Raw genomic sequence first — 25,212 nt, forward strand, 5'->3', positions numbered from 1 at the left:
ACCACACTGTTATAGTAATATCATTCATCAGTTTATGGACTTCAGAACTGTCTTCACTTCCTGAATATTGTACGTAGATCAGCACTGAACATGGATGATCAAGCGTTTCTGTAGTGGGATAGAGAGTCCTTTGGATTATGCCCAAAAGTGGTATAGTTGAATTATATGATAGAGCTATTCTAGCCTTTTGAGGAATTTCCACACTGAGTTCCGTAGTGGCTGTACATGTTTGCACTTCTACTAACAGTCAGTAAGGTTTCCCTTTCTACACATCCAAGCCAGCATTTGTTGTCATTTGTTTTTATGACCTTGGCCATTCTGACTGGAGTAAGATGAAATCTCAAAGTAGTTTTAACTTGCATTTTCCTGATGTTGTACCTTAGCCATTTGAGAACTATTGTTTAGTTTTTCTTAGTATTTAACTTTATATTTTAAGTCCTTTATTATTCTAGACTCTACCCCACTCTTGGATATATGGCTGGTGTATACAAAATTGGTCATTTCCCATTTTTTAGGCTGCCTCTTCATTTGATTGATTGTGTCATTTGCTATATAGAAACTTTTATTTCATGAGGACCCATTAACTAATTGTTAATCTTAATACTTACGTTACCAGGGTCCTGTCCAGAAAGTCCTTACCTGTGCCTATAAATTCAAGTGTATTCCCCAGTTTCTCCTCAAACATACTAAAGCATTAGGAATTATATTGAGAGTGTTGATCCACTTACAGTTGAGTATGGTGTAGAGTGAAAGATAGGACTTAATAACTTCCTTCTACATGGAGCTATCCAGTTGGACCCGAGCCATTTGTTGAAGGTTACTGTCTTCTCTTCAATGTGTATTTTTGGCCTCTGTAAAAATCAGGTATCTATAGGTGTGTGAATTATATCTGGGTAATCAGTTTTATTCCCTTGTTCAATGCATCTGTTTAATGCTAACTCCATGGTCTTTTTATTGCTATGGCTCTGTATTATAACTTGAAATTGGGGGTTGTAATACCTCACAGCAGTATTTTCATTCTTTGGGATTTGTTTGTCTATTCTAGGTCTTTTGTGTTTCCATATAAATTTTAAGGTTGTGTTTTTAAGATCTGTGAAGAACTGCATTGGGATTTTGATGGAGACTGTACTGAATCTATAGATTGCCTTTGGTAGCGTGACCACTGTCACAATACTGATCCTACCAATCCATGATGCATACTTCTGGTGTGTGCCTCAATCTCTTTCCTCATAGTCCTAAACTATTCATTTTATAGGCCTTTCGCTTCCATGGTTAGATTTAATTCAAGATATTGTCTGAGGTATGTTGAAGGCTGCCTGTTTTATGTATAATTTTTCATCCTGCTGCTTTTTCTGAACATGTTTATCAACTGTAGATGTTTTAGGAGTTAGTGTAATGCTGGCTTTGTGAAAAGAATTTGGAAGCAGCCTTTCCTCTTCTATTTTATGGAACAGTCTGAGAAACATCAGCTTTAGTTCTTCCTTAAAGGTCTGCTAGAACTCTGCAATAAATCCACCTACGCCTGGGCTGGTTTGGGTTTGGAGGATTTTTATTGCAGACTCAACCTTGTTATTCATGATGGATTTATTTAAATATTTATGTCTTCCTGGATTACTTCGGCATGTCAGAAGCATTAAGAAACTCCTCAATTTCTTTATACTTTCCAGTTTTGTGGAATGGAGGTTTTGAAAGCGTGTTCTTCCCATCCTCTGGATTTCAATGGTGTCTGTTGTAATATCTCCTTTTGCATCTCTAACTTTATTAATTTGAGTCTTCTTTCTTTTTATTAATCTGACTAAGGTTTTGTCAAACTTGTTTATCTTTTCAAGGAACCAGATCTTCCTTTAAGTGATTGTATTTTTTTTTCATTCTTATTTCGTTAATTTCTGCTTTGACCTTGATGATTTCTCGCTGTTTACTGTTTTGGGTGTTTGTTTGGATTTTATTTTTCCAAGGCCTTACAGTACATCACTAAGTTGTTTGTTCGGTTTTGATGTAAGCACTTAGAGCAGTAAACTTTCCTCATAGGTCTGCCTTTGTTGTACCCTGTAGATTTAATTCAATATGTCACATTTTATTTTTATTTTTTCCTACTCCAGCTAAGTTTCAACTTTCTCTTTTTATTTTTTGAATAATCCATCCAGTGCCCATAAATCTCCATGACTGTATATTTTCTGTGGGTTTTTTTTAATTGCTGTTAGTACTTACTTTTACTTTATTGAGGTTAAATAAGATATAAAGAGTTATTTATTCCCTATATTTGTTGATAGTTTATTTTTTATGTTCCACTATATGCTCTCTTGGGTTGAAGGGTCCGTGAGCTACTGAGATAAACATATATTGTCTAGTGTGTGGATGGAATGTTCTGTCTGTTTGATGCATTTGAACTATGGCATCCCTTACCTCCGACACTCTTTGGTTCACCTCCCCCCACCCCAGATGATCTGTCTTTTGGTGAATGTAGAGTGTGGGCGTTACCTCATATGAATGTGTTAGCGTTAATCTGTTGCATCACGTTTAGAGGAACTTGATTCATAAAGTTTGGTGCATGAAAGTTTGTCATGTCTTCTTCCTGGAATGTTCCTTTGTTTGGTATGAAGTAACCTACTGCTGTCGCTGGAAGTTTTCTGTGTCCCACCTGGCATCTCTTCTAATTAGTTTAATTTCGAAGTCTGTTTTGTCAATTATTAGAACAGCAACTACTTCTTGTTTCCCAGTTACATTTTCTTAGAGAACCTTTGTCCATACTTTCACTCTAAGGTGGTTTCTGTTTCTAGTGATAAGTGTGGTTCTTGGTAACAGTGATGGCTCTTATTTGTTGTTGTTTTTTTTTCCTTTTATTGAAAAAGATTCTTTCTGACACCATATATCCTAATTATAGTTTCTCCTCCCTCTACTCCTCCCAGTTCCTCCCACCTCCCCTCCCCCTCTTCCTGATCCACTCGATGTCTGTCTCTCATTAGAAAAAAAAAAAACAGATTTCTAGGAGATGACAACCATGAAAAAATAAAATGTAGTAAGATAAAGCAAAAGTTATCATACTGACGTTGAACATGTTAGCCCAGCAAGAGGAAAAGAGTCCCAAGAGAAGGCACAAGAATTTAGAGACCCACTTGTTCTCACGGCCAGGAGTCCCATGAAATAGTAGGCTAAAGGCTGTAATACAGGCCGGGCAGTGGTGGCACACGCCTTTAATCCCAGCACTCGGGAGGCAGAGGCAGATGGATCTCTGTGAGTTCGAGGCCAGCCTGGACTACAGAGGGAGTTCCAGGAAAGGCACAAAGCTACACAGAGAAACCCTGTCTCGAAAAAACAACAACAACAAAAAAATGCTGTAATACATACAGAGAGGATGGTACAGACCCATGTAAGTCCTGTGCTTGCTGCTTCAGTCTCATTGAGTTCACATGTGCCTTGCTCAACTGATTCAGAGGGGCTTGTTCATCCCCTCTAGCTCCTACACTTTTAACCTTCCATTTAGAATCTCTCTGCATAGTTTTGGCTGTGGCTCTCTGCAGCTGTTCTCATCTGTTGCCAAAGGAAGCTTCTCTGATGATGACTGAATGAGCCAGTGATCTATGAGCATAGCAAAATATAATTAGGTGTCATTTTATTGATACTTGTATTTTCTTTTTCTTTCTTTCTTTCTTTCTTTCTTTCTTTCTTTCTTTCTTTCTTTCTTTCTTTCTTTCTCTTTCTTTCTTTCTTTCTTTTTTTTTTTTTAGACCAGTAGTGTTTGGTTTTGCGCTAGGTCTCTGGTTCTTGGTTACCCAAGTAGTGTTGGATGTGGGTTCCTTCTCATAGAGTGGGCCTTAAGTCAAGTCAGACATTGTTTGGCCACTCCCACAAGTTCTGTGCCACTGTTGTCTTAGCTTATTTTGTAGGCAGGACAGATTGTAGATCAAAAGTTTTGTGACTGGGTTGGTGTTTACATTTCCCCTCTGGTAGCTGCAAAGTTTCTTTATACACCAAAGACACTAGTACGTAGGGGAGAAGGCAACATACAGGCACCTCCAAGTTCAATGAGTTGTGCTGGTGTTGTCGTTGGCAATGGAGCCGTGTGTGGAGAGCAACCTTTTGTCTTTGCAACAGCCTGGGTTTTGGGGGGATTTCTATGGGATCCTTTGGCCAACAGCTCAATTGAGTGCAACCCAGTCCAGCTACTGGAAGCCTCATTTGGTGAAAAGAGATAGCCAGTGAGACTCAGTATACCCCATTATTAGGAGAGCTCATTAAGTCTCTGAATTACGATCACCCTCATATATTTTAGGAAGTTTCAACTGCACTAGGTTTTCATATCATCCTTCAAATGCCCCTCAATTTCATCTGTATCACCCCCATTTTCTCCTTCTACTCTGTTTCCCTTTCCCCTGCCCACCCAATCTTCCTGTTCCTATCCTCACTCACACCCAGTCCAACCCTAAAATCTGTTCTATGTGTCCCTCCCAGGGAGATCCATGCATCCTCCTAGACCTCTCCTCTTTACCTTACCTCACTGGGTCTATGGATTATAGCTTGATTATCATTTACTTAATGGTTAATATCCAGTTATAAGTGGATACATGCTATATTTTTCTTTCTGAGCCTGGGTTACTTCACTCAGGATTTTTTTTCCCATTTGCCTGCAAATTTCTTGATGTCATTTTTTAAATGGCTAAGTAATACTCCATTGTGTAAATATACCACATTTTCTGTGTCCATTCTTTGCTTGAAGGGCATTTAGGTTGTTTCCAGTTCCAGAATATTATGACGAAAGCCACAATGAACACAGTTGAGCAAGTGTCCTCGTGGTAGGACTGAGTGTCCTTTGAGTATATGCCCAAGAGTGGTATAGTGTGTCTTAGATCAACTCCAGATTTTTTTTTTTTTTGAGGAACTGCCATATTGATTTCCACAGTGGCTGTACAAGTAGGCCACTCCCATCAGCAGTGGAGGAATGTTCCCCTTTTTCCACATCCTCACCAGCATGAGTCTTCACTTGTATTATTAATCTTAGCCATTCTGACAGGTGTAAAATGAAATCTTAAAATACTTTTGATTTGCATTTCCCTGATGGCTAAGGATGTTGAACATTTCTTTAAGTGTTTTTCAGCCTTTGAGTTTCCTATACTGAAAATTCTCTGTTTAGATCTGTACCCCAGTTTTGTATTGGATTATTTGTTTTTTTTATATCTAATTTCTTGAATTCTTTCTATAACCTGTGTCTTTTGAAAGGAGCATTGAGACCATTGACACTCGAAGTTATTATTAAAAGTTACATACTGATTTTAGTCATTTTGTTGATTTTATAGTGTTTATTTTCTTCAGACTTTCTTTGTTTATCACTTATCTAATGTTATCTTTTCACTACCATCTCTTGGACATGCTTATTCCCTTCTTCAGTCCAAAGTATTCCTTTGAGTTTCCTCACTAGTATGGGATCTGTTGTCACACTTTTAAACTGCCTTTACCATATAACGTTTTTCTTAATCCTTTGATTATGATCGGTAGTATGGCCATAGTAGACTGCATTAGAGTCTGGAATCTTTAAAAACTTGGAGAATAATGGTCCAAGTCCCTTCAGTTTCTTAAAAACTCCAATGAGCACATGTTGTTACCCTGCTGAGCCTGCCTTTTTCAATGACTTAGCCTTTTTGGCAGCTTTCAAGACCCTTTCTGTTCCGTCCATTCAGTGTTTTGATTACTAAGTGACGTGGGGAGTTTCTTTTCTGGTCCTGTCTATTTGGTGTTCTGTGTTCCTCATCTTGATAAGCATCTCTTTCCTTAGACTGGGAATTTTCTCCTATGATTTTTTTAAAAATAGCTTCTGGTTGCCGGGCGGTGGTGGCACACGCCTTTAATCCCAGCACTCGGGAGGCAGAGCCAGGCGGATCTCTGTGAGTTCGAGGCCAGCCTGGGCTACCAAGTGAGTTCCAGGAGAGGCGCAAAGCCACACAGAGAAACCCTGTCTCGAAAAACCAAAAAAAAAAAAAAAAAAAAAAAAAAAAAAGAAAAAAAAAAATAGCTTCTGGGCCTGTGACAAGGGTTTTATCTTTTTTTTTTTTTTATATATACCTATGATTCTTTTAGCGTCCCATTGTTAATGCATGCTCTGTTCCTGGATATTTTTTGATTTATAATTTTCCTTGATCAAGTGATCCAATTCCTCTACCTTGTCTTCAAATCCAATGTTCCCTCTTCCTCTTGATCCATTCTATTTATAATACTTTCTTCTGAGTTTTTTATTTGGCTTACTGAAATTTTCATTAAAATTTTTTTTTCATTTGGGCATTATTCATAACCCGTATCCCATTCCTAAAACGTATTTCCATATATTGAATTGTTTTCCTCCTTTTATTGAGTGTTTTTATTTTCATGGTCTTCATTCTGACATTTATTAATATCCTTTTTGCATTTCTGAACATATTCATAACTGCTATTTGAAATAATTGTCTTGTGTATCAGTTACTTTTATGAGGGAACATTAATATTAGAGTACTAATTTTTGGAGAGAGTATACCTTCTTGGATATTTGTTTTTGTGATTTTGTTGTGGGACCTAGGTACCTGAAGTTACATAATTGGTAGTGTGTTTTGTTAGAGATATCTGTCCCAACTTTGGTAAAGTAGACATTTCAGTCTCTATTTGCTATTATTCAAATTTGTCAGATTTTGGACCAACTGGTTGATATTTAGCTTTCAGCCTTTGGCCCACTCAGTATTGATTTGCATCTAGAGTATCAGAAATGGTCCTAGCCCAGCTAAGGCTGGTGCAACTTCTGAGCACAGGAGCCAATCTTACATGCAATGATCATGTTCTTGCTGAAGATTCCCAGAAATCTATGGAAGGCTCACAGGGTTCTACTGGTGGTCCTCAGGTAGCCGGGGCCAGGTGTGTGTGTGTGTGTGTGTGTGCGTGGGGAGGGAATGTTTCCTGGAGAAGCTCTATAGAACTCTTTAACTGGGCTCCTGGTGCAGCATTAGTAGCAGGGTAGAGGGTCACTACCTGAGGGAGGTGCATAGGACCTTGAGTCCTCAAGCAGTGTTGTGGAGGTTGCTACCGGGGCCGGGGGAGGTGCACAGAACTGGGCATGATTCTTTACAGCCAGGGCTGCAGGCCCAGGAGAGCACTTCAACTTTTGATGTATGCCCATTTTTTCTTACAGAAAGCTGGCTGTGATGGCTTATTGGGGTCTCTTGCCAGGGAAGATCATTGTGGTGTATGCAACGGCAATGGAAAATCATGCAAAGTCATTAAAGGAGACTTTAATCACACCAGAGGGGCAGGTAACTATTCTTTATTTTTCATATTTAATAAACTGTAGTGTCTTTGTGGACAAAAATTAGACTAAATTGGATTTAGAGATCACAGTTCTCATTCTATTGAACACATTTCCAGTGATTTTTGTGATGACATACAATATGTGTGATGTGAGGTAGGAACTTGGACATGCTTATTTCTCAATAATGAAAACATGAAGTCATGTGTTGTGCATTCTAGAAGTTAGAGCAGGAAGAAAGTAATCTAATTTGCATCAGCTTATGTTACCAGGCTTCTAAAATGCTTATTAGCCAGTGAAAAGCATGTCTAACAAAAATGGTGATTTGCAACAGCTTGAAACAATCATTGAGAATATTAGTATTCAGGGTTTCAGCTTTCCATTCCCTTTTTGATAATGCTTTTACTAAATTTCAAGGGGAAATTTTTTGAAAGCTGAAATGATAGTATAACATGGTAGAAATCAGAACAGGAGTGGCAGAACATGGGGGAAATTTCCAAGAACATTAATAACAAGAGCCCCCTACTGTGTTCTTTTTCTCTTCTGTACATGCTACACTCGGGAGATGTGCAGGTGGAATGAACATAAATGATCTACGCAGTGTGGGTTTCAAGTTTCTCACCACAGAAAGGGATAGTATCTCCACCAAATTCTAATGGCCCACAAGTATTTTATACATACACATATGTACACACAGATGCATATAAATATATACATAAACACTATGCACACTTATATACATACATGTATGCATAAAGACACACATATCACTGCATATAAAGTTCTTTAAGCTTACTCGGAAAAAGCATATATTTTCTGTGCTTCATCAACTCCATTCCTGGACATGTTATCTGTTGGGCCATCACTTATGATATTTTCTTTTTAGAAGATGCGTTTTATTATTTATTTAGGTTTAAGTATGCATCTGTGTGTATGTTTCTGTGTATGCCATGTGTGTGAGGGGTGCCAAAAGAGGCTAGAAGAAGGTGTTTGATTGCATGGAGCTGGAGTTACAGGCAGTTGTGAGCTTTCTGAAAGGGTGCTGTGTAACACGAATCTTAAAAGGTCTTATTAATAGAAAACCTGGAGCCAGATATTGATGTGAAAACTGAATGATCAGAGGAATAGAACAAGCCACAGCCAACCTCACTTTACCAACTCCTCAGCCTCCAGACAGCTACTTCCTGTATACTCACGCCTATATACCTTTCTGTGTCCTGCCATCTTACTTCCTCTCTCTGCCCAGCTACATCACTTTCTCTTTCCGCCCAGCTCTATCACTTCCTGTCTGTCTGTACAGACCTCTAGACCTCTATGGTTAACTAGTGCTGGGATTAAAGGTGTGTGCCACCACATCTGGCTCTGTTCCCAGTGTGGCCTTGAACTCACAGAGATCTGGATGAATCTGTGCCTCCCAAATGCTAGGATTAAAGGCATGTGCTACCACTGCCTGACCTCTATGTTTAATATAGTGACTGGCTTTTTCCCCTGATCCTCAGATAAGCTTTATTAGGGTGCACAAATAAAATATCACTGTGCTGGGATCCAAACTTGGGTCCTTTGTAAGAGCAAGCAAGTACTCTTAAGTTCTCAATCATCTCTGCAGCCTCCATTTCATGACTATTATGTGCTTGCATTAGCATTAAATTAAATTCTCTAGTTAAAAAAATAAAATTTCTGTTGATAAAATATGAATTAGTTATATTGTGTAGTACAATCAGTTTATGTTGGGCAATCAAGGAAAGCTGAAGTCATTTCAAGTGAGTCATTTTGGAAAGAAAGTCAGATGAACCTTTGTGAGTTGTTAAATGTAGTTGTTTGTTTTGCTGTGCCCTAACAGAATAAGATAAGCAACTGAATCTTCCAGCACTCATTTAGGAGAGACAAGATGCACTTAGCTGAAACAAAGTCTCAGCTCTTCAGCTCAAAAATGTTGATGTACTTAACCTGCCCACTCTAGCCACAGTTGTGACAGGGGAAGTTTTTACCATACAGTAATTCAACTATGATCTTAAAGACCGAGGAAATATAGTATTGTGTTTGTAAAGAACATTTGCACAGTTGGTACACATGTGACCTGTGCTCTGGAGAACACTGGTGCACGTTGAGCTTTGAGCTCTTTATTTGGTGGTAATAATGCCTCATTGCACCCCAGAAATACCACTGAAAATTTTGTGACCCCAGAAATACCACTGAAAATTTCGTGACCCTTTTCGTTCTGGCTGCGGTTACATAGATTTTTTTTCCTGTTATTTGCTCTCAAACCCTTTTTGTTTCAATGCCATATTAAAATCTGTTATATAAACCACTGAGACCTAAACTATTAGGAATATCTCTGCATGTGTTGTCCCTGTGTTCTCCCCAGGGTCACCTCCCAAGTAGCTTCCTTCCTTTTCTAATTTAAGGTAATAAGTTTCTAATAGTTGCAAAGCTGACTTTTTTCTCACAGCAACACACTTTGGCAAATGTGGTCTATCTACCTCCTCTTTGTTTTGCTAGATGAACAGCTCTCAGGTTAAATGTTATGATTTGAAAAAGCCTTGCTTCCTATCCTTTGTGACTCTTTCAATGATTCTTGCCATAGTTTATCATGTGGTGTACCTCAGAGTTGCTTGTGACAGTTCTTCATGTAGTGTGTACTTCTGAACAACTGGGAATTTTACATTTATTTGGATTCCTTTTCTCCATTACATTTCAAACTCAATGAGGAAAAGTACTATGGCTATTTCTGTCCATCACCCCATTTTCAATTACTATCAATCAGTCACTATCTATTTACTTAATACTGAAGCATTAACAAATATTGAAGCATTACATTACTTAGGAATTTATGGGTTTTTTTTTTAAAGCTGCCCGAGTTCTTAATTCTATCACAAGCTCCGTCTACTTGTGATTTTTAGGAATATTGCCTTCATTTCTCTCAAGACTCCTTTATCCCTACAGTTAATGGACTTCCTAGAATTTCTTAAGGGATCTGTAGCCTTTTTACCCAGTTGGCCATGCACACTGTAGATGCTGTGTGAGTAACCATGTGCAGATGCATGTGGGTGTGTCCAGTCCCCATGCTCTATGCAGCATTTGCTAAATCATTTCTGTTGGAGCTAGAAAATAAATTTATTGCATCTTTCGTTGGGACTTGCCTAACCCAGCAATAGCTTCTTAAAGGAATGAATGGTAGCTTCAGTGTTTGGCCTCTTGAGAAGTTATGTGCACCTGGTTAACAATAAGAAGAAAATGGATGTCTCCGGGCGGTGGTGGCGCACGCCTTTAATCCCAGCACTCGGGAGGCAGAGCCAGGCGGATCTCTGTGAGTTCGAGGCCAGCCTGGGCTACCAAGTGAGTTCCAGGAAGGCGCAAAGCTACACAGAGAAACCCTGTCTTGAAAAACCAAAAAAAAAAAAAAAAAAAAAAAAGAAGAAGAAAATGGATGTCAAATGTGTGATTCTTTGTATAAGAAAATGAACATGCTGGTTTGGATTGTGAAAGTGTGCTCTTGGAGTTTTGTATTGCTTGCTTGGTTCCTACAGGAGTTGGAGGGTCATGGTCTCCTCTACCTCATTTTGTAGAATAGGAACAGTGCATCACAGCAGGAAATGGAGAGTGAGATGACACATTGTGGTGACTTAAAGTGTTCTAAATTTCAGAGTTGTTTACAGAAGTGAATATTTGCATATAAATTTCTGGTTGGCTACCAAAAATCTCAAACTCTAAAATCTGAAATTCAAAATAAGAATGGTTAACCTTATTTAAATACGTTTTCTACACTCACATCATGGCTAAATACAGCAATTTGTCTAAGGTAATAATAATGGTGACTAGCATATAGAACCTCTTAAAAACATACCACCTGTGACTCTGCTACCAATGCCCTGAAGATGGTGATCGCTGCTGGCATTTTAGGATGCTGATAAGACTGCAGTCTCTGGTGGTACAATAGAAGGTATCTGTGCATGATGCCCACTGTCCAGAGAAAGAATCAGGATTCAATGGCTTCATGTCCAACTTCTAAGCTATATCTTAGTCATTATTGCATTCTTTTAAAAAAATATATTCTCAAATGTGCCCAAATGCCTTATGCACTGAAAATACCTCTGCCATGACTTTCTACCTTCACATGTTTTTATTTTTTAGTATGTTTCCCCAACTCTTCTTGGGAATCAGTATAACTGGCCAATGCAATTAAGGATTTTTTTCAGTATACAGCCATGATTTTAGAGACTACTTTTGCTCTGATTTATCATATAATCCTTTTCATGTTTAAATTCAAGCAAGAATTGAGATGTACAACTTCCATTTTGTTCTACATTTAAACATTAAATCCTGAAATTTAATATCTTCTTTATACCTTACTAAATTTATTTGCTGAGAGACGTACAGTGCTCTCCTGAATGGGGCAGCTGGTGGGCTGTCTGAGGTCTCCTTTCATATTTAGAGCTCTAACATGGTTGGCTACCATCTCTTAAGATGGAGATACCACGGTCAACCAGATCACTCCCTTCTTAAGCATAGTTCTTTTCAGACTTGTGTTCTTAAAAACTATCACCAAATTCATTTTCTTGACTTTTCTTCCTCTTCATTTTTTTTTCTCTAAGGGCAGTTTGACTTATTGCTTAAATTGCTGCATGTGCAGGGGCGTCTTCAAAGGTCCATCAGTAATACCCTGACTTTTCTTGGAGTTCTGGGCGCTTTAGAGCTCACACTGGGTGTTTGTACTGGAATATTGTAGTATTTTGTTCAATATAAACTGCTGAACTTAGCAAGTTCTCACCACACTAGATCACTCCCTTTTGATTTCCTTGTGTACACGATGACCCCGCTGTGCCATGTGTCTGTTATTTGTGTCCAAAGTTTCAATCAATCTTTAACTTCAGAATTTTTTTTTTTAATTGTAACATCTTCTGGATTTATTTCTTGGCCTTGACTATTCCTGATGTTCATCCTTTGTCTCCAGTCACTGTCCTTCATGAATTCATCTGTTGGATGAAGCGTCTCCAAAGCAGATTCTGTTAAAGTCCCTCACCAATTTTAGCAGCTCCCAAGCGATCTATTTGTTCCCTTTGGTACTTATTTAAAGTTTCCGTAGTAGATTTAGCCTTTTGCATCCTCTCATTCCATCAGACGTAAGTTATTCAAGAGCTGCTGATGCCACCACTTTCCCCACGTTCTCCTTTATGTACAGAAAACAAATCCTTTTTCTTCCTATGGACATTCTCCCAAGACAACTTGTCCACTTACGTCTTTTGGAGAAATCTCCCTTGACTTGTATGGTTTGTTCTCTGCTCCGGATGATGCTAGTGTTTTCAAACGTGAGTCGTATACGCCCACGTTTAAAGAAAGAACAGCAGTGAATTGCTAAGCAATGTGGAATCAGAAAAGGGGAGCAGCTTTAAAACTCTTCTTTACATTCTCGAACACAGAATTAACCAGAATGTTCCATGTTATATTTTAACCTAATTTTTACAATTTATATAACTCCCACCTTAAGTGTCCACCCTACATTATGTCTCTGCACAATACCCACCAACCCTGTGTCTTTTGTCATTGCTATTTTGTTTGTGTGACATAATGTCAATGCTTTCCACGTGGAGCTGGAAATTGGCTGCTACTGAAAATGAGAAATTCAGTGAGTAATTAGATAATCAGGGTCTTGGATAGAAGACTTGATTTTTGAAAAGTCACATGCCCAGGAACTGGGGAGATGTTTTAGTTGGTAAATTGCTCGACACACAAGCATGAGGACTGGAGTTCAAATCCTTAACGTCTATGAAGAAAAAAAAAAAAAAAAGCCAGGCAGGACCTTCAGCATTTGAAATCACAGTGCAGGGGAAAGCAGACAAGGGGATCCCTGGGGCTTGCTGGCCGGCCAGTGAGCTTCAGGTTTAATGAATGACCCGGTCTCAAAATAATAAGGTAAAGAATGACTGAGGAAGACACATGAGGTCAACCTCTGACCTATGCATGTAGGTGCATGTACACACACACACACACACACACACACACACACACACACACACACGCCACATGCTTTTATTTTATCTTTGCTACTAGATGGACTACACATTAGTTTTTATTTAGGCCAAATGACTAAACATTTAAGAATCACAATAATAAATAGACAGGAGAAAACTTTGAAATTGTCTCTTTGCCTTTTTAAAGCCTCAAGTCAGATTTTCATTAGATACGTGGATTTGCACAGAATGTTAAAAAAAGGAATGCTAATTTTAGAAAAGCTATTAAGCTAAATGTAGGCTTCTTTATTCCTATTCTTCCCTAAGTGGAACCTCAATTCCTTCTTTTCCTGTATATTCTTTCATTTTATTCCACCTTCGTTTACTTCAAGTATCACAACCATGACCAGGGCTGGGATATTCCCTGAGGACATTCAGTTGTGCCTTTTGTTTATCTTTGTGACACCTGTAGAGGTGACATCAGGCCTCTCCCTGTGGCCCTACACCTCACTTACTTCTCTCCAGCTCCACTGTCTAATCCCTTAGGGGGGGCAGGGGTTGGAGACAGGGTTTCTCTGTGTAGCTTTGGAGCTTTTCCTGGAACTCACTCTGTAGCCCAGGCTGGCCTCGAACTCAGAGATCCGACTGCCTCTGCCTCCCGAGTGCTGGGATTAAAAGTGTGTGGCCACCACCGCCCGGCCCTCCACTGTCTAATCCTAATCTCCCAGGAAATCTTGTTCTCTCTTGCTGCACTCAGCCACTCCAAGGACTGATCCAGGCCAGCTGTGGTGTCTTCAATGTTTGACTTTCTCTGCTTTGTCTAGCTTGAGGAATTCCCAGGGCAAAATTCCCTGGGATGATTTTAGTTTGTCCTACTGCGTGTCTACGGAGGCTGTGCCATTGGGCTTCTTCCTTTGCTCACAGTGCTCCATGAAGTCCAATCGCCTTCTTACCTCCTCAGTAGAGCTCTGTGCTCAGTCTTTCCAAGAAACTTGACCTGAAATCATGGCAGCTTTATAAGGAAGCATTTTCCCTCCACAGCCTTTGAAACATGGTGGTGGTAGCTAAAACCAAAGGCATGTGGGACAATTCAATCAGGAGAAGAGTTTTATAAGAACTCCAGATTCACTGCATGTTTTACTGACTCTTACAGGTTATGTGGAAGTGCTGGTGATCCCTGCCGGAGCAAGAAGAATCAAAGTTGTGGAGGAAAAGCCGGCACACAGCTACTTAGGTAACAGGTGCTGCAGACTCAGACAGAGGTGCTTAGTAGGAGCTCAGCTCCCCGCTCTGGAACAAAGTCAGTCTGTTTCTAGGTTCACACTTGAACTTCCTGGAAAGTGTCTATTCTAATATTAAGCAAGTGTTTCCCTTTCTCCAAGGAGTCCCAGGAGCAAAAGCAATTTGGTTTTCTGTTCAGAGAGTGTCAAGTACTTCCAAATGTTAGCTCATGATAAAACAGCAACAACAAAAAACAAACAAACAAACAAAAAACCTAAAACAAAGACTCAATAAATGACTTTGTATGTTTTGTTCAAAATATATGTATAATATATGTATATATAATACAATTAATTCATTAACACATTTATTTCATTGTAGACATATGTGTATGTGCAAATACATATAATTCCATGTATGACGGCAAAGGATTTTTTTGAGTAATGATTTTTTTTTTAGAAATAGGAAATCTTGCCTCTTAGTTGTGGCACACGCCTTTAATCCCAGCACTTGGGAGACAGAGGCAGATGGATCTCAGTGAGTTCAAGCCAGCCTGGTCTACAGAGTGAGTTCCAGGACAGCCAGGACTGTTACACAGAGAAACCTTATCTCGAAAAAATGAAACAGAAAACAAAAACAATAACAACAACAAAGAAATAAGAAATCTTGTCACTCAAAAGAAGCCATGAATAGTTAAAAGGGTTTGACTTGTGTTGAGATTCTCTCTGTCTTGCTTCACTCCAGGAAAACTCACCTATGGAAAAGATATCTTTAAAAATTTAAGCATTGGTAGCAGGAAAGACTGGATTGGCTATTTTAATATATTTTTATTACATAATATTTTTATTGATTATTCAGTAATTTTACATCATGCATGCACCACAATCATACCTACCTCCCAATCCTTCCAGGTATGACCCCCACCTCCCTTGTGGCCACACAGACACACACACACACAAACACACACACACACACACACACACACACACACACACACACACACACACACTCACTCAACAAAAAAAAAGAGAGAGAGAGAAAAACAAGTCCAATTTGTGTTGTCCATGTTTTAATTAGGTCAGTTGATAATTTTTAATAGGAAAGAGAAAGTATCACAGATAGTGGAGTTAACTAGAATGAAGTCAGACAGGGACCCAAACAGAATTTAAACACTGCACTTTAAATTATCTTTTAAAAATACCTTGGAACTTTTTGCTTGAGAAAAGTGATGACCTTATTATTCTCAACTGAACAGTAAATGTTGAAAAAGGAAAACCCTTTGCACATGGTGAATAATCCTTCTTATATAATGTTTCTACTCTGCAGTCTAGCCTTGGCTTTGGATTATTTTCCCGTTAGGATTTGCCTGTGAGAAGGAAAGACAGCAAGAGAAATCCTTGATTATGTGAGATTCTCATTAGTTTATTATTAACATGTATAAATTTGATCTGATTTACTGACTGTGGTTTTTAATGTATTGTAAGTACAAGAATATCATACCAAATTCAAGTCCAAATACCCAGTTTTGGAAGATATTGGTTTTAGGTGATTGAGACACATAAGTGCCTATCACACTTATGTACACTTTCTTTATTCCCAAGCTGCAAAAATATAGCAATGTCTCAGGATGATTTTCAATTCTATGAGTTTTAATAACCTGACAAGTGCAGCTAAATAAGACGGTTTTGTAAATGAGACACCTTCATGCTGGCTCTTCCATAGCCTACAATTTTGTTTTTATCTTAGTTTCTCTGTCTGCCTGAATAGTTACTATAGTTAACATATAAAGGTCATCAAATGACTTTTTTTTTTTGACAAACCCAATCATCACATTATTTGATATGTAAATAGTAATTTGTTTCTCCTTAGTTCATTAAACTCTTTCTTCTTTTGGCTTCTAGTCCATAACTCCTTTTTCTCACTGGGTACCCCTTTACTAATCCCCTTTGCTGGACCCTGAACATAATCTCCAAATATTCCCATGTGTTGGGGCTCTGGACTAAGACCTTCTCTCTTTTTTTTTTTTTTTTTTTTTGGTTTTTCGAGACAGGGTTTCTCTGTGTAGCTTTGCGCCTCTCCTGGAACTCACTTGGTAGCCCAGACTGGCCTCGAACTCACAGAGATCCGCCTGGCTCTGCCTCCCGAGTGCTGGGATTAAAGGCGTGCGCCACCACCGCCCGGCCCCTTCTCTCTTTTTTACTTTACTCTGTCTCCAGAGAATTTCTTCTGTAGATGGTCTTTCTTTGGACTGCAAGCTCCCAACTAATGATACAGAGACTTCTTTTTACGTATGAAAGCTTGGCCTTAGCTTAGGCTAGTTCCCAAGTATCTCTTATAACTTTAATTAACCCATTTACGTTAATCTATGTTCTACAATGTGGCTCGTTACCTCTCCTCCACACTGCATGTCTGATTCCCTCCATGTCTCACTGACAGATCTCCCCTTCTCTGATTCCTTCCCAGAGTTCCCATCTCTGCCCAGAAGTCCCATCTATCCTCTCCAACCTAGCTATTGGCCATTCAGCTCTTTATTAAATCAATCAAAAGGTGCCTTGGCAGAGACACGTCTTCATGGTGTACAAAAAGATTATCCCACAACACTCTTCTAGAACTGTTACATGTTTATTTGTTGGAAGTCACCAAAAATCTGGTTTCAATAAGATGATTTATATCTATCCCTAGCTGAATATCTTTGCCTATTTTCCACACCAAGATAAATATACTTCCCTGTGGCTCTGTAACAGTTGACACAAACTTGGGTACATAAAACAGCAGGAATAAATCTATTCTGCAGACTCCTGGCATCAAGAAATCCAAAATTGGTTTCAGTGGACTAAGTTAAAGTATCCACACACTCATTGTCTTTGGAAAATCATGGATGGCACCACTCAGTCACCCTAGCTTCTGGTGAGTGCCAGCATTGCTCTGCTTGTGGGAGCATTACTCCATCAGCTGCCTCCGTGGTCTGTTGCCTTTTTATCAGTGTTTAAATCTGCCTGAGTGACCTCTTATGAAGACAGGCGTGATGACATTTAGGACCTCCATCATGATTCAGGACAATATAGCACACCATAGAAGGCAGTTCCTTTTATCTTCTCTAGCTACAATGACAAAATACAAGAGACTGGGCAGTCTACAAATAAGATAAATTTATTTTTCAATTTTGGGAGCTGGGTCATTCAAGATCAAGTTCCTGGCGTACGTGCTGTCTACTGAAGGCCTAGTCCAGATTTGCAGAAGACATTTTGTTTCTTCAAGAGGTGAAAAGGGCTGGCAAGTTATTCAGACTCTAACGAATTCACTAACCCCCTTCCTGAGAGCAGAGCCCTGTTAAACGACTCCACAATTTCATTACCTTGGGATTTTATATGATGTCTATATTTAGGAACATGGGGAGCATCTACGGAGTCCTTATTCAGCTTACCGTAACCATTCATTTCTAATCAGCTGTTCATGCTGCAACCAATAGTCTTCCCTGATCCTTGCCTTTCTTCCCCATGCTGCCTCGATACATTTGCAGATCCTGCCACATGGGTAAAACTATTGCTTTCCATCTGCTCTCTGAGCTCCATCATGCTACTCGCTATTACAGCCTCCCGCTTTGTTACTTCCCTCCATAGCTTACGATGGTCTCAACTTTCTTATTTGTATCATACGCAGCTCCAGGGTTAATTGTTGAAGATGCCTGGCTCCTTGCCTCCTCTGCGGTGGCAAAGATGAAGTCTGCTGTGCGTGAAATGGCATTAACATTTTGAATGAACTGTATAAAGGAAGGATGTTTTACACCTGTGGAGTGGTTGTTCTAGAACATGTAACAAGTATCTGTAAAATACGGCCTTACACCACTTGGGTGAAGCAGATACTTCTAATACCCCAATTAAAATGTCAGAAGAAATAACATAAAATGCATGTAACTTTTTGTCCATTGTCGGAAGTCTTTGATCTGTGGTTCTGAATTTGAATCCAGGGTGTCTAGTTACAGCATCTGTGTTTTGAATACAGATATACCAAGCTAAGTTTTTTGGTTTGTTTGTTTGTTTCAATGTATAGGTGTTTTGTCTGTATGTGTATGTACTTGAGCGCCTTGTGCCCATGGAGACCAGAAGAGGGCATCAGATTCCCTGGAACTAGAGTTATAGCTGCCATGTGGGTGCTAGGAATTGAACCTAGGTCCTCTTCAAAAGCAAAAGTACTCTTAACCACTGAACCATCTCTCTGGCCCCTGGCCTAAATCTTTGGTGAATCTTAAAAAAGAGAAAAGTCATTGCTTTTCATGTAACATTTGGAATTTCCTAAAGTAAAAATCCTAATTGAACACATTTCCCTTTAACTCCATATATATTGTTCTTTTCTTCCTATTTGCACTTAGAAAATTGATTCGTAAAAATATAGTAAGAGGTGTAATTATAAAATGTTTTCTTGGGTGGTGGTGGCGCATGCCTTTAATCCCAGCACTTGAAAGGCAGAGCCAGGCAGAACTCTGTGAGTTCGAAGCCAGCCTGGACTACAGAGTGAGTTCCGGACAGGCTCCAAAACTACACAGAGAAACCCTGTCTCCAAAATCCAAAAAACAAAAACAAACAACAACAACAACAAAAAAAACTATTCTCTTCTGTGATCGATACCTACAATTTTGTCAACCTCACCTCTTTCCTGCTACAGATATATACACATATCTAATCTTTTGTTATTGTTGTTGCTGTTATTAAAAGAACACCCAGTCTAATGTTGAGTCTTAATATCTGTCTTAAGTTTCTATTTTGAATTATTATCAGTTCTCAAAATAACATGTATTCATCTAAATAGCACAAATGCTACCTCAGAGATTCAGTGAGTCTTGCTATATGTATTACCATGTTCCTTTCCTTACTAATGTAATGAAGATCATAAAGTACAGGATGTAAGCAAAGTGATCCAACAGAATCAACCCAGAGTAGAACAGAAATGGGTAAAAACAGGCTTCCAGAGACACTGGCATAGTTGAACTGAAACATGTTGAAATGTGACTATGTTGAGAGGTAGTAAGGATTCAAAGGTGACTTCTAGGTTTGGGTAAGGGGTGATATATAGTAATTGATGAGGAAATACAGAAGTAACAACAGCGTTAAGTCCCTAGATGCTAAAGACCTGCAAGCGGATGTATACCATTAACCAGTCTTCCCAGGGCTCCTCTGGGGACAGGAAGGAGATTGTAAGAAGTCTTCAACTGTGATAAATTTAGGAAAATAAATGAAAATAGAACTTCGGCTGACTTATCACTTTTGAACAGTTCGAATCGACATCAAACTGTGTATTATTGCATAGGACACACGTCACTTCCCAGTACAATTATCCTTTTCAGTACTCTTTCTTTAAATTATATTCACTACTATTGGCTTCTCTGAAGATTATAGCATTCTTTTGTTAATGATTGACCAGTTAGCCTAAAATGAATACACCATATGCTTTTCTTTATAAAATCATTATAGCTTATGACTTCAAAAAAAAAAACCTCTCAAAAGGCACTGAATCCAACTTACTCTGCAATTTTACACACAGGGCACTAGGGCAAAAATCTCACTAAAAATAATTTGAAATGAGCAAAAGATAAAACAACCTTCCCTTTTAATATTGCCCGCTTAATTTGATTACTTTAAGATGCTGTACCAAGAGCCACAGCCCAGTGGGTTATAAACAATAGACTTTACTTCTCACAGCTCTTAAGGCTGGATGTCTGAGCTCAGGAGACCAGCATGGTTGGGTTCTGATGAGGCCCTTTTATGAGCTGGAAATTACCGACTTCTGTGTCCTTACATGGCAGAGAAAGAGAAAGCAAGGTCTCTCAGGGCTCTCACAAGAGCACTAATCTCATTTATGAAGATTGTGCCCTAATAACCTCAGCCAACTCTAATTACCTCACAATGACCCCACTTCCTAATCACATCACAATGTGGAGTCAGGTTGCAAGGAGGGAACTTGAAAGGAAAAATATTAGCCTGTAACGTGTCTGAACAGGAGGGAAATTAGGAAGTCCGAAAAAGCCAAAACCACAGTGAAGACAGAAAGCCGAACGCTGAGCCTGCTGAAGTGCCACCTGAAGCCTTCATCCAGCAACTGAAGTGTCAGACTCTGAGACCCAGGGTGACGCTGTAGGCAGAAAATAAAGGAAAGGATGCTGCAGAATAACTCTCACAGGAGGCTTCCATTTGAAGTGGGACTTCAAAGGATTCCAAGTTTCGAGTGATGGAGGGGCAGGAATGTTAATGATACATGAGAGGAGAAAGGGAGGAGGTGTCTACATTAACATTAGTCTAAGGTGGACACGGAAAATCAACCTCCCTGAGAATTTGCAATGCACAGCAAGCCCGCATATGCATTTCACCCACTTCATCTAACTGTGAAGCCACAGACCCTCAGGACTGTTTGTCTTATGCAGTATCAATATCACTGACATGTGCTAAGGGAAGCGCTTTCTATAAACAACCCCCCTTCAAACCAGCCCTCTAAAGACTTGAGTAATTCAACAAATAGACTATTAAAAATAACCCAGAATTCAGAGAGAAAATACACACCACGAACCAAACACCACATTGAAAAAGAGTGTACAGAATCAATATAAAAGTTGTATCACACACAGAAAATATAAACAGAATTTCATAAATAACAAGCTCATTTATCTCTTTAGGAAACCATTAAGAAAGTAAAGGGAAAAGCTATGATCTCAGAGAGAATAATTTCACTTGGCTTCGAAAAGCCCTTATTCCCAGAACATATAAAAATGCAATTTTCTGAGTATGTATAATGTCAAGTAAGTATTCTTGATTAGTGTAAAGCAGTAATGCATTTAGATGTATTACACATATACAACAAATAGCATTTTTAGTGTACTTGAAGTACCCTGTATTCCCTCTTTTGCCTAAGCTATTTTGTCTAAAATTAGTAACGGTTTTACTTTGATGGTTAAACATTGAAGTATTATTTTGGGAAAGCCTTTAATCTCTCTTTTTAATATATGCCATGTTTTGTTTTTATGGAACCTCCCACATAGATATTACAAATGAGAATTTATATTTTCATATATTCTTTGATGCTTGAGGTTGTTTTGGTAACTGTTTTCTGTGGGGAATAATCTGTTTTATTTGCCTTCTCAAAATGGTTGGCTTAGAGCTGTTTCTGATATTTTCTTATTGCACCATCACCCAGGACAGTGTTTGGACTCCAATTTCTATCTCTGTTGCCTTGTGCCTTGTCTACTTGATCAACTTAAGTTTTATCAGTTATTTAGTCTCCAGACAACCAACTTTTAGAGTCACTGGTTGCTTCCACTGTTTACTTATTTCTGTTTTATTTACTCCTTTGTCATTTTTTTCCATTTTTTAATTTTAATTGCTCCTCTGCTACAGATGAAAACAGAAGATCTCTAGCTTCTCTCTCTCCTCCTGTGACACTTTAGAGCTACAAAAATTCTAGCTGCATTCCACAATGCACTTTCAGTTTAAGTTATTATCAGAGTACCTTATGGTTTCTGCTTGGGTCTATGAGTGATGTGTGAATACACATAATTTACAATTATTTTGAGAAATGTATGTAAGTTTTCTGTTAAGTGTTTCCAGTGTGAAGTCTTAGGATAAAAGAATATATTCAGTCAGGTGTCAATCAAGACTTGGTTTATCACCTTTGGCTTAAAGGAGTTATTCTGAAATTTCCAGCTACAATCCTGTCAGTCTAACTCAAGTTTTCCACGTGCTTAGAGATATTCCTCCTGTCTAATCAGTTAGAGAAAGAGGAATAAAGAGATATCAAAAATGTATGGAATTTTTTCTCTTGTGCAATTAAATCAGTTGTTATTTTATGCATTTTGATGCTTTATTATAAATTTCAGATTGTTATATAACTTTAATAAATTTTGTATATCATCTAAGAGTTGTGTGTGTGTATGCGTGTGTGTGTATGTGTGTATGTGTGTGTGTATGCGTGTGTGTGTATGTGTGTGTGTGTGTGCAGTCTGCTGAACCTTGTATGTATTTGTATGTAAGGCTGGATAAGCTATGGCGGCTTGTCCCTGGAGACACTCAGCAGTCATTATTTGCCTCTAGCCCTTCATTCAGAGATGGAATCTTGCAAGATTTCAACTGGACTGTCATTGCACGGGTCTTATTTACACAGCCATATTATTGAGAGTCCATGACTACAGCTTTCCTGTCATATGTAGAAAACACAATCTCACAAACTTCCTGTTTCTCTGGTTCTTGTTATCTTCCCTCCCCTTCTGCCTTGATGGTCCCTGAACTTTACATGTAAGTGTTATGTTGTAAATGCCTCAGTTGGTGTTGGGCATCCAACAATCAGTTCTCAGTATTTTGACCACTTGGGATTTCTGTAATGGTCTCCATCTGCTGCAAAAGGAAGCTTCGTTGTTAAGGGATGACAACTACATTTTATGCAATTTTTAACACAAGTAACATTTTTTTTTCTTTCTGGCCACTCTAAACTATGTTCTCCCAATCACTATGTTACCTATGCAGCTTTGTGTGTGTGTGTGTGTGTGTGTGTGTGTGTGTGTGTGTGTGTGTGTGTGTGTGTGTGTTTGTGTTTTCTTCACGAGTTCCTTGTACTTTTTAAGACCTATGTATTTGGAGATTTTTTATGAAAATGTAAAATACATTTTAACACTGTGCTTTTAAATACTTTGTATGTCCTTGTTCCCATTTCTGAAATTCTAGTCACTCCAGTGTTACCTATATGGTGGCTCCCACATGTCCACTGTGCTCTGTTCATGCTCATCAGGTCTCTGTTCCCTGAGCTTTGTCTAATATTTTCTTAAGCCTGTTCATTAAGGTATGTTTTCTTGTTCTAAAACATTTGATTTGAATATTTTCCAGCTCCCATTGCTCTCCAATATTACATACCTTCCTATAAATGTGTATGCATCTTTAGAGACTTAATTCACTAGTTCCACTATCTCTAAGATTCTAATATTTAATCTCATTTTATTCCTGATGTCAATTTTGTGATGGCCACATCCCCAGCAAGTGTTTAACTGGGTGGTGAACATGGTTAACATCGCATGGATGAGTGGCTGTATTACATTTGCTTTATTACTGAGTATAGACTTCATATTGCTAAAGAGTTAATTTGCTTCTGGATCAGCTACATATCTTGAGACTGTTTTAAAGCTTTGTTAGAATTGACTCAGGTTGTTTTGATATGAGTTCTGTTAAATCTTTATTTTATTTATTTATTTGGCCACCTGCCTGTTTAGCTTCTCTATATTCAAAAGCAACTCGCCTTGGAATGACCTAGAATTTGTACTTTTCTCCATACCGATTTGAGCTGAAAAGTTTAAAAGTCCTTAGGTTCTCGGCAGTTGTTCTTTTCTCAAGTCACACCCTGTTTGTTTGAAGCTGAATATTCAGCTCTAAGGTCAAAGGTCCCCTGTGAATGCGTTGGGGGCTTTTTTCTTCTTGTAATTCACTCTTCTCCAGTGCTCCATGAAACAGATGCTTGCTCTCTTAGCCAGTGTGAACTCCATTCTCTGTGCCTCCCCCTCTCCGTGAAGCCTTCCCAGTCTGTGCCCTGTATAAGGTCAACCTCCCAGTGAGGGGTCTGGTAAATATCCTCAGGAAGACAGCTAAGCAATCATAGAGCTTATACCAACTTTGTGCTCCACCCTCCATCATCCAAAGTTTAAAAACTGTTTCTCCGTACATTGTCTAGTGAAAAGCAGAGCAGTTCCACTGATGGCCAGAAGCAAGATTTTAAAAAATATATATTTTTTTAAGTTAATGAAGTTTAAAAAAAAAAAGTCAAGAAACATGATATGTACAAACTCCTGGTTCTGACTGAAGTGACTCCTAAGGCAATCAATCGGGTGGATTTGCATGTACATGTGTATGCCATTTTCTAGGAAACGTTGAAAGCCAAGACATGAATAGAGCCTGAATATCATATTCCATAAACCCCAAGGGGTTTAAGGCATTTTTATTAGAGATTTGCAGGAACTGTAAATTGATAATTGTAACCTGAAATATAAGTATGGAAGTAGGAAAATATTGATCCATGTTCAATGTTAGACAAAATATTTCTCAAAATATTTAATATAATTTAAAATAAATATAAGCAAATGCTAAACCTTATAAATATAAGCAAATCCATTAGTAGTTTTCCTTTTTTTCCAAAAGCTCTGATATTGTCTAAAGTATGTCCAGTTTTTGGTTTTAATGGATGTTGGCAATGTTTTGAGATGTTTCTATAAATATATTGCTTTCAACAAAGATTAACAATTAAACATTGATCTCATAAAAATGAGACTATGTATGCTTTTTTAACTTCCCTTTATGATATTGTAGGATAAGAACTATTTTGTAGAGAAGATTGATGCAGTAAATTTCAATACTTTAATAAGGTTGTTGCTTGTATTGATGGGAATACAAGCCTCAGAACAACTTTTGGTGGTGATATAGTAGATGATTGAAAACTCTTTTGACCAGTACCAACAAGGCAAGTGACTTATGGTTTGTATCAGAGTAGGAAGATACATTGAAATGCTTTTAACAAAATAATGCAGAGGATATTCATCAGTAGCATTGTTCACACTCATCTTGTACTTCATTGTTTTATAGCTCTCCGAGATGCTAGCAAACAGTCGATAAACAGTGACTGGAAGATAGAACATTCTGGAGCATTCAATCTAGCTGGAACTACAGTCCATTACATAAGACGGGGCCTGTGGGAGAAGATCTCTGCCAAAGGTCCTACAACCACACCTTTACATCTCCTGGTAAGAGGAAGAAATAGGGTAGTGTT

General features: G+C 38.5%; 1 protein-coding gene across 1 annotated transcript in view; it reads left to right on the plus strand.

The window, feature by feature from the left end:
* The window catches only part of Adamts19 (ADAM metallopeptidase with thrombospondin type 1 motif 19), a 209,084-nt gene that overhangs the window by 136,698 nt on the left and 47,174 nt on the right, over positions 1-25,212 (plus strand). Inside the window, exons 15-17 of the mRNA XM_052742227.1 lie at positions 7,145-7,265; positions 14,360-14,440; positions 25,029-25,186. Coding sequence (XP_052598187.1) covers positions 7,145-7,265; positions 14,360-14,440; positions 25,029-25,186 — 360 coding nt within the window. The remainder of the gene's footprint in view (positions 1-7,144; positions 7,266-14,359; positions 14,441-25,028; positions 25,187-25,212) is intronic.

Source organism: Peromyscus californicus, unplaced genomic scaffold (assembly GCF_007827085.1).
Source record: "Peromyscus californicus insignis strain IS unplaced genomic scaffold, ASM782708v3 Scaffold_17__1_contigs__length_78620276, whole genome shotgun sequence".
NCBI lineage: Eukaryota > Metazoa > Chordata > Mammalia > Rodentia > Cricetidae > Peromyscus > Peromyscus californicus.